The 10,307-nt window shown below is 43.0% G+C and overlaps 1 protein-coding gene across 1 annotated transcript in view; it reads left to right on the top strand.

Annotated features, from left to right (window-relative positions):
- LOC102417440 (UPF0061 protein ETA_18310-like) overlaps positions 1-10,048 on the top strand; it is a 46,575-nt gene extending 36,527 nt beyond the window's left edge. Inside the window, exons 18-20 of the mRNA XM_023763883.1 lie at positions 1,889-1,932; positions 5,616-5,695; positions 9,565-10,048. Coding sequence (XP_023619651.1) covers positions 1,889-1,932; positions 5,616-5,695; positions 9,565-9,687 — 247 coding nt within the window. The 3' untranslated portion in view covers positions 9,688-10,048. The remainder of the gene's footprint in view (positions 1-1,888; positions 1,933-5,615; positions 5,696-9,564) is intronic.
- The last annotated feature ends 259 nt before the right edge of the window (positions 10,049-10,307 follow it).

Below are 10,307 nucleotides of genomic sequence, written 5' to 3'. Positions count from 1 at the left end.
TTCCCCCCATAACTCCCCTCCTTCCAGCTCCCACCCCACCCTCCACCCTCACTCCCCACCCACTGTGTTCATCCATAGGTGCATGATTTTTGTCCAGTCACTTCCCCCATCTCCCACACCCCTTTTCCCCCCAAGAATAGTCAGTCCATTCCCTTTCTATGTCCCTGATTCTATTATAATCACCAGTTCATTCTGTACATCAGGTTATTTATTCACTTGATTCTTAGATTCATTTGTTGATAGATGCATGTTTGTTGTTCATAATTTGTATCTTTACCTTTTTCTTCTTCTTCCTCTTCTTAAAGGATACCTTTCAGCATTTCATATAATACTGGTTTGGTGGTGATGAACTCCTTTAGCTTTTCCTTATCTGTGAAGCTCTTTATCTGACCTTTAATTCTGAATGATAGCTTTGCTGGATAAAATACTCTTGGTTGTAGGTTCTTGGTATTCAGCACTTTGAATATTTCTTGCCATTCCCTTCTGGCCTGCAAAGTTTCTGTTGAGAAATCAGCTGACAGTCGTATGGGTATTCCCTTGTAGGTAATTGAGCCTCTTTCTCTTGCTGCTTTTAAGATTCTCTCTTTGTCTTTTGCTCTTGGCATTTTAATGATGATGTGTCTTGGTGTGGTCCTCTTTGGATTCCTTTTGTTTGGGGTTCTCTGCGCTTCTTGGACCTGTAAGTCCATTTCTTTCTCCAGATGGGGGAAGTTTTCTGCCATTATTTCTTGAAATAGGTTTTCAATATCTTGCTGTCTCTCATCTTCTGGCACTCCAATAATTCTGATATTAGTCCGCTTAAAGCTGTCCCAGAGGCTCCTTACACTATCTTCACACTTTCGGATTCTTTTTTCATTTTGCTTTTCCAATTGGGTGTTTTTTGTCGAATCTTTGGTTTGATTCTTGTGCTCCTCTGGTCTGCTATTGGGTATAATATTCTTTATTTCAGTCCGTGTATGCTTACTTTCTAATTTCTTTATCGTAGCATCGAGGGTCTCATTAGTTTTCGTGAGGCTCTGCACAAATTTATGGCAAGCCCTCAAAATTGCGATTCTTAGCTCCATATCCTCCATTTCTGTCATGTTTTTTTGTCTCCGCATCTTTTATGCTTTCTTGGTGCACCCCCTTGTGGTCTCTGTGCGCAGTCTTGTTCTAGCCAAGCCTTAATTGTTGTAGTTAACACTAGAGGGGTTTGACCACCAGGCCGACTGGCTGTAGGAATCAGCTGTTTGGAAAGCGTCTGTCTTCTGGGGAGGCGCTAGTCCAGCCCTTGCCTGAGGCGATCAGCAAATGGCTGTGCGCAGGGTTTGGGCGGGGCGGGCTCAACAGGGCGGGGGGAGGGAGCAGCTATGACTGCTCTCAGTCCGTCCCCAGGGGCTCTGCCTCTCTGTCCCAGCAATCGCTGCAAACCTCGGAGGGGCCGTAGCCAGACAGTCCCGCTTCTCCCGTTTGAGTCTGGGTCCCTAGAGACTCGCCCGGATCTGTAGCCCAGAGTCTGAGACTCACTCCTGAGTGAAAACGACAACCGCGCCCTCAGCCACCAGCCCGCTTTGCGCGCGCACCACCTCACCACCGCACCACCGTACCTTTAAATTTTCCACACTGCGCCTCCTCTGTGCGTCGGAATGCTGTTGTTTTTGCTTCTAGTTGAAGAGTCTCTCCTCAGCCAGCCTTCCTGTGGTTCTGGTTGATGTCCGTTCCGACTTTTAGTTGTATTTTTGAAGTGGTTGTTTACGGTGGCAGTCTCCGGTGTTTACCTATGCCGCCATCTTCCTTAAAACCTTTTTTTCAATATTTGTCTTATGAAATAATTCCTACCCTTTTGGGAAAAAAGATATAGTTTGGGAAGATGGTAGATAATTTTGTCTTTTGTTTTATTTATTTTTAGTAACATGAATGATTCGGATATTGAAAGAAGAAAAAGAATGATGAGTAAGTAATCATTTTGATGTTTTAAAAACTTTAAATAATCACATAAAAGCAACATTTTAAAAACCCGAAGTAATTACGTGAGGGAACTGAGTTTGTTTTTTTTAAAACTAGAAGAATTCTAGATGAGTAAATTTTAGTTGAGTTGAAGTATCATATATGAACTTTCTAATTCTAGTGGGTGATTTTGAAAAAAAAATATTTTATTGATTTTTTACAGAGGAAGGGAGAGGGATAGAGAGTTAGAAACATCGATGAGAGAGAAACATTGATCAGCTGCCTCCTGCACACCCCCTAATGGGGATCGAGCCTGCAACTCAGGCATGTGCCCTGACTGGGAATCGAACCTGGGACTTTTCAGTCCATGGCCCGACGCTCTGTTCACTGAGCCAAACTGGTTAGGGCTCTAGTGTGTAATTTTTAACTCAGAGGATGAAAGCTCTGTTTTTAGTAAGTGTGCATACTGGTCTTAAAGTAATATAGTCTTAAAAGATGGTGGAGAGATAGGAAAATGGCTTGAGTTATGGTGGAAAGACATGAGTTTTGGAATCTGGCAGATAAATCACATCTTGCCACTTAAAAAAAATCTTTATTGTTGAGAGTATTACAGATATCCCCCTTTTGTCTCCCCATTGCCCCCCTCTACCAGGTTCCCACCCTGCCCCAGGCCTTCACCACCCTATTGTCTGTGTCCCTAGGTAATGCATTTATGCATATAAATTCTTTGGTTAATCTCTTTCCAACCCCCTCCCCCTCTTGCCTCTGAAATTCTTCAGTCTGTTCATGTTTCCATGCCTCTGGTTCTGTTTTATTCATTAGTTTATTTTGTTCCTTAGATTCCTTATTTGATTGTTTGATTTTTAGATTCAGTTTTTGATAGATACGCATTTATTGTCATTATATTGTTCATATTTTTTATCTTTTTCTTCTTCACTGCTTTTCTCTTGCTGCTTTTAAGATTCTCTCTTTGTTTAACTTTGGCATTTTAATTATGATGTGTCTTGGTGTGGGCCTCCTTGGGTTCCTCTTGTTTGGGACTCCCTGTGTTTCCTAGACTTGTAAGTCTATTTCTTTCACCACATAGGGGAAGTTTTCTGTCATTATTTATTCAAATAGATTTTCAATATCTTGCTCTCTCTCTTCTCCTCTTGGCACCCCATAATGCAAATAATGGTATGCTTAAAGCTGTCCCAGAGGCTCCTTACACTATCTTTGTACTTTGGGATTCTGCATGTTTTATCCTCCCCTCCCCCATGACATGGGCTTTATTTGAGGACTGTTGGGGGAAGAGAGAGAGGAGCTGGGACTGGTGGATATGGGGAAAGGGGGCTCTCAACTTGCTTTTTACTTTAGTGCAGGTTGCCTGGAGGCTGGGATGAGTGAGAATGCTGTAGAGGTGAGAGAGGAGGAAAAGGGAAGGTCATGGAATGGACACATTCTTAGGGGGGAAAGCCAGGCCAGGACATTGGGACCATGGGTGGGGAGGGAAGGCACTCTTCATATACTGAGACTCAACCAAGGTCACTGCTCGATGCCAACTTCCCCAGGCCCCCTGCCCCATGCTGGCTCCTGACCCAAATGCCTCCCCTGCTAGCTTCCTCAACTTCCTGTGGAGAAGAGGAGGATGAAGATGTGGGGAATGGTGGAACCTCTGCCTCTGGGTCCCTTTCCTAGGAGAATTGCTCCTAGGCAAGTTCTATTTATAGCTGCAATTCCCAATGTATTTTAACAGTATTTTGTTGGCGGGTTTCTAACAAATGACAAATATGTCAAACTTTTAACTGGGTGACTCCACTCTCTCTCTGCCTAGGCTGAGTGCTTCCACAATTTTTATTGCATGTAGTTTTCTTTTTGTTTAAAGATGGCCTATCTATATTTTGTGTACAGGGGTTTTTATTTTAAAGTAGTTGTCTATGAACTCTTTAAAATTTGAAAAATGCAGACTTGTAAAAAGAATAAAAAAGATCCCTGTATTCCCAAAGATAATTACTATTTACTTTAAAAAAATTTATATAGCCCTAGCTGGTTTGGCTCAGTGGATAGAATGCCTGCCTGCGGACTGAAGGGTCCCAAGTTTGATTCTGGTCAAGGGCACATGCCTCATTGCAGGCTCGATCCACAGTAGGGGGCATGCAGGAGGCAGCTGATCAATGATTCTCTCTCATCATTGATGTTTCTATCTCTCCCTCTCCCTTCCTCTCTGTAATCAATAAAAATATATTTAAAAAATACATATATGTTTTTATATGGATAAATTAACTCCATAGAAAATTTCTCTTTTATTCTACTCTACTAGAATGGTAATTTCTGCAGGCCTCTAGAACTTCCCTTATATCACCCAGTTGATAAATTATTTTGGAAAGGTCTCATCTCAAATAAAGACAGTTTCTGGAATTTTTCTACATGTACCATTGTTACAATGCATTTTAATATTTTAAAATGCATGGTTATTATTTAAAAAAATCAATGTATAAAGAATTTTGCCTGCAGGTAACCTTTTCTGTATGCTCTTGGCAGCATCAGCGCTAAGCAGTCCTCCTGAGTCAGACCTTAATTCTGTGATTGAAGATGTTAAAAGCAGCGGGGGGTGGGGGGGAGCGGCAGCGCGATCCCCACCCACCGCCCGCCCCAGCGCAGGATCCGGGCCTGCCGTGTGTGGCCCGGGGGAGGCGGGGCAGGCACCGCGGGATCGGGCGTGCTATCTGCCACCAGGGGAGCAGGCCTAAGCCAGCAGGTGGTTATCTCCCAAGGGGTCCCGGACTGAGCGGGCACAGGTTGGGCTGAGAGACCCCCCACCCCGCCAGTGCACAAATTTTTGTGCACCAGGCTTCTAGTCCTATATAATAAAATGGTAATATGCAAATCAACCGAAAGGCAGAATGACCGGTCGCTATGACATGCACTGACCACCAGGGGGCAGACGCTCAACACAGGAGCTGCCCCCAGCCCCCAGGCCCTGATCCCGATTGCCTGATCGGGGCCTGCCGGCCAACCTCTCGGTCCCTTCCCCCGGCCAGCAGGCTCTGATAGTTTGATGGGGAATGGGAGCCAGGGGTGGGTGGCGGTGGACGTGGACAGCACCAGGCCAAGGCCCCTGCCCCGCCAGTCACCCCACACACAGAGGGCAACCGGTGGCAGGGGATGGGGCCAGCAAGCAGGTGGGAACGGCCAACCTCCTGGTTTTTCCCCCTGGTCGGCAGGCTCTGATTGCCCGATGGTGAACAGGGAACCTGGGGTGGGTGGCGACAAACATGGGTGGTGCTAGGCCAAGGCCCCTGCCCCGCCGGTCACCCCACACATGGCATCTGGTGGCGGGGGATGGGGCCAGCAAGCTGGTGGGACGGCCAACCTCTTGGTTCCTTCCCCCAGCCAGCAGGCTCCAATTGCCCGATGATGAACGGGAAACTAGGGGTTGGTGGCGGCGGGGGGCAGGGCTGGCTGTCAGCAGCTGGGGAAGATGGCTCTGATTGCAGGCCAGGCTTAAGGACCGTACCTGTGCACAAATTTCATGCACTGGGCCTCTAGTTATTTATAAACAGCCAAAATTGACTAATGCTGGTAATTTTTCTCATTAGAGCCTTCCAGCAAAGTTATTGAATATTATCTAATTTCAGCTGTAATTTCATACGATCTGTGTTGACCTAGTAATTTATGGTTCCAATAAGTGCTTTCCCCTTTTGTTTAAGCTATTAATCCTAGATATGTGCTGAAGAACTGGATGGCAGAGTCTGCAGTGCAAAAAGCAGAAAGGAATGATTTTTCAGAGGTAAGGTGGTTGACTTTTCTGCATATATTTTTATTAATTTTAACTATGTCATATTTAAATTTTTTATTTTATTTTTTATTGTTGACAGTATTACAGATATCTCCCATTCCTCCACCCCGCCACCCCTTTAATCTCCCTCTGCCCAGGCCCTGCCTACCACCCAGGTCTTCATCACCCTATTGTTTGTGTCCATGAGCTATGCATATAAGTATGTAAGATCTTTGGTTTATCTCTCTTCATTCCCCCACCCCCACACGGAGGTATGTCAGTCTGTTCCATGCCTACATGCTTCGAGTTTTATTTTGTTGGTCAATTAGTTTTATTCATTAGATTCCACAAATAAGTGAGATCATGTGATATTTGTTTTTCTCAGATTGCCTATTTCACTTAGCATAATAGTCTCCAGGTTCATCCATGCTTTTGCAAGAGGCAAGAGATCCATCTTTTTTACACCTGCATAGTATTTCATTGTGTAAATGCCCCACAGCTTTTTTATCTACTCATCTACTGATGGGCACTTGGGCTGTTTTCAAATATTAGCTACTAGTGGCCTGGTGCACAAAATTTGTGCGCTCGGGGGGGGGGGGTCCCTCAGCCCAGCCTGCGCCCTCTTGCAGTCTGGGAGCCCTCAGGGGATGTCCGATTAATGGCTTAGGCCCACTCCCCACAGGCCAATGCACTATCCACTGAGCCAAACCAGCTAGGGCACACTTTGCTCTTTTCTATATCTTCTATTTATCTCCTTATTATGTTCATGCTTTTCTTTAAGTTCCTCAACATATTTATAATAGCTGCCTAAAATTCTTGTCTGCTTTCAATCATTATTGTTATTTTAGTCTATTTATATTTCCTGATTTTGATTCCCACTTTCCTGCTTCTTCCCAGTAATTGCTAAGTGTCTAAATTTTTTGTTCTTCTTTTAAAGAGCAGCTTTACTTGGAAGACAGTTAAATTGCCTGCAGATTAACTTTCAAGACTTGAATTTAAGCTCTGTTGGTATGGACTTATGGTAGCCTTTAATCTAGGGCTATTTAGCCTTAATATTGTGGGGTGACCAGGCCAGCAAGGGGATTAGTAAGAGATGACCAAAAGACCAAACAGCAGGCTGCGTGGGGTGACCAGGCCCGCTGGGGGGAAGTTGGGGATGACCAGGTTGGCATGGGGGGCATTAAGGGGCAACCAGGCCAGCAGTGGGGACAGTTGGGTGCAACCAGGCCGGCAGGGGTGCAGTTGGGTGGTGACTAGGCGGCTCTTTTACCATGCCCAACTGACCAGCCTGCGGGGGGGGGCGAACCTCTCCCCAGGGGCATGGGGGACCATTAAGGGGCGCCCCCCGGGGGGGGGGGGGGGCAGTTAGGGGTGACTAGGCGAGCGGCGGGGGCAGTTAGGGGAAATCAGGCAGGCAGGCACGTGAGCAGTTAGGAGCCAGTGGTCCCGGATTGTGAGAGGGATGTCCGACTGCCGGTTTAGGCCCGATCCCCAGGACATCCTCCGAGGGGTCCTGGATTGGAGAGGGTGCAGCAGGCTGGGCTGAGGGGTCCTGGATTGGAGAGGGTGCAGCAGGCTGGGCTGAGGGGACCCCCCCCCCCACCCCGTGCACGAATTTTGTGCACTGGGTCTCTAGTTGTAAATAATGCTGCAATGAACATAGGGGTGCATATTCTTTCAAATTAGTGTTTCTGTTTTCTTCATATATATTCCCAGAGTGGAATCAGTGGGTCATAATACAGTTCCATTTTGAATTTTTTGAGGAAACTCCATACTGCTTTCTCCAGTGGCTGTACCAATCTTCATTCCCAGCAATGGTACACAAGGGTTCCCTTTTCTCTATCTTCGTGCAGCACTTTGTTTGATGATAGCAAAGATTTGAAGAAGCCCAAGTGTCTATCAGTAGATGAGTGGATAAAAAAAAAGCTGTGGTACATTTACACAATGGAATATTACTCGGCTGTAAAAACGAAGGAAATGTTACCCTTTGCAACAGCATGGATGGACCTGGAGAGTATTATGCCAAGTGAAACAAGCCAGTCAGAGGAAGACAAGTACCATATTATTTCACTTGTATGTAGAATCTAATGAACTAAATAAACAAAATAGAAACAAACTCATAGATATAGAGAACAGACTAACAGCTGTCAGAGGGGAAGGGAGTAGGGTGCTGGGTGATAAGGGTGAAGGGATTAAGCAAAAAACAAACAAACAACTCATAGACGCAGACAAAGTATGGTGATCACCAGAGGGAAAGGGGGGTGGGGGAGGTAGAAAAAGGTAAAGGGGGGATAAAAGGTGATGGAAGAAGAATTGACTTTGAGTGACAATGACACAATACAATATACAGGTGATAAGTTATAGAATTGTACATTTGAAACATAATTTTGTGAACCAGTGTCACCCCAATAAATTCAATAAAAATAAAAAAATAAAAAATCAATATCTCTTGTCAGGACCATTGGTGTAGTTTCCAGTGTCCCCACAGGAGACCTGCCTTGAGAGTCACCACACTAAAGAAAGCCCTAGGGATTCTATCGGGGATTTACAGTTCTCCCAGGCCAGAAGCTATTTTTTAGTCATAAGCAATGTTGTGTGGTGATACAGTTGACATACCACCTCACCTCATCAGGTTGCCAGGGAACAGACCTAGAATGTTAACTAAAGTTTACATTCTCGTGCAGGAAAGGAAAAAAAAAGTTTATTTTTTATAAACCTTTTACATGAAATCCTTTACATATACAACTTGTGTTTACCTTCTTGCTTCAAACATTTCTTGAGAATCCACTCTATGTGAGGTGCTGTGGAGAAGTATAAAAATTGATTCAAGGAGCTTTCAAACTAGTAGGTGAGATCAGATAGATTTAAGACCGACTTTAATAAAAGGATGTGTATAGAAAGTACCTGGGGAGAGTTGAAGAAGGGCTCTATCATTGATGACAATGCAGTCTTTCTATTTAAAATATTGGTAGGATAGTAGTATACTCTATTTGATCTCTTGGCTTTACTTTCTTATTATAATCATCCACTGTTTTCTATCAGAACTATGCATTTTCTTAATGCAAGAAAGTGATAAAACCACTGGGAAAATAGTTTAAATTGAGATATAGTTAACATATAATGCTATATTAGCTTCAGGTGTACAACATAATGATTCTATATTTGTACATATTGCAAAATGATCACCACAATAAGTCTAGTTAATATCAATCACCATACATGGTTACAAAAATCTTTTTTTCCCTTGGGATGAAGACTTTTAAAATTTACTCTCAGCAGCTTTCAAATATGCAATATAGTATTAAATATAGCCACCATACTGTACATTACATCTCCATGATTTAATTATTTTATAACTGGATGAAAATATATATTTCCCCTAGAATTATTGTTTAAAGAAGTGTGTTCTTTGATGCCTCAGTTTATAACCATGGGGCAAAATTGTAATATTTGTTACTTGAAATTTCTATTTTTCCACAGAAAATTCCTTAGTACTTGGGGCAAAATGAGGAAGCAGTCTAAGTCGGAATCAGGCCCTTGGTTTGTAATGATTGAAAATTATTGACATTGTTTTATTTTTTTCAATATTTCAGAAAATTATAATACTCTAACTGCTGTGAATTTTAATAATTAGGATATATATGTAGTCTTCATGACACTGTACATATTCACTCTCCTGTTTTAATATAAAACTAGTACTTAAGGAACTTTCTGTGGAACAATGGAAATTTTAAGTAACAACTATAATTGAAGTTTTAATAAAATGTAAAATGTTTAAACATTATCAAACAAATTTAAAATGTCCCTTGTTAGAAATTTAGAAAACTAATAAGGGTCCTAATGGAGAAAATCTATATTTATCTATTTAAATTGTTTACCAGGTCTATCTTCTGCAGCAAGTTCTTCAGCATCCTTTTCAGAAGCATTCTGCAGCTGAGAAAGCAGGCTACTCCTCACCTACTCCTGCTTGGGCTAGAGATCTCAGAGTTAGCTGCTCATCTTGATTTGGAAAAAGAAATTAAAGAATACTTCTGTCATTGAACTTAACATAGAATAATTAATTTGATAAATTCTTATCTACATTTTGATGAAAATCCTGAATTTCATAGTGGTTATATATAAAAATATTCTTAACTAGATAAACTGGACCTATTTTTTGTAACATCTTTGTGATCATTTTTTTTTTCCGAAAGCTGCTTTATTATATACTTGAGTTACAGGAAGTTACATCACATCTGGGAGTGCCTTTGACATCATGAGATCCATCCCCTTAACACTGGGCGGGAGAGTCAAACTGGGTGGCGTCCAGTCTTTGACTGGTCCCGCCTCCAGGGCGGGGCTTTTGCCCTCACACTGAATCCAGCTGATGTAAATTAAGCCAAGTGTATTCTACCGGCCCTTAACACTCCCCCTTTTTAAATATATTTTTGCAACTAAAATCAAAAGCAAAACCTTACATCAAGAACAAGGCTTTGGAGGAGAAACCAAGATGGCGGCATAGGTTAACGCGGGAGTTTGCTGCCTCGAACAACCACTTCAAAAATACAACTAAAAGACGGAATGGACATCATCCAGAACCACAGGAAGGCTGGCTGAGTGGAAGTTCTACAACTAGGAGGAACCG

The sequence above is a fragment of the Myotis lucifugus genome, unplaced genomic scaffold, assembly GCF_000147115.1.
Source record: "Myotis lucifugus unplaced genomic scaffold, Myoluc2.0 scaffold_306, whole genome shotgun sequence".
NCBI classification, from domain to species: Eukaryota; Metazoa; Chordata; class Mammalia; order Chiroptera; family Vespertilionidae; genus Myotis; species Myotis lucifugus.
This window is presented reverse-complemented; position numbering and strand designations above follow the sequence as displayed.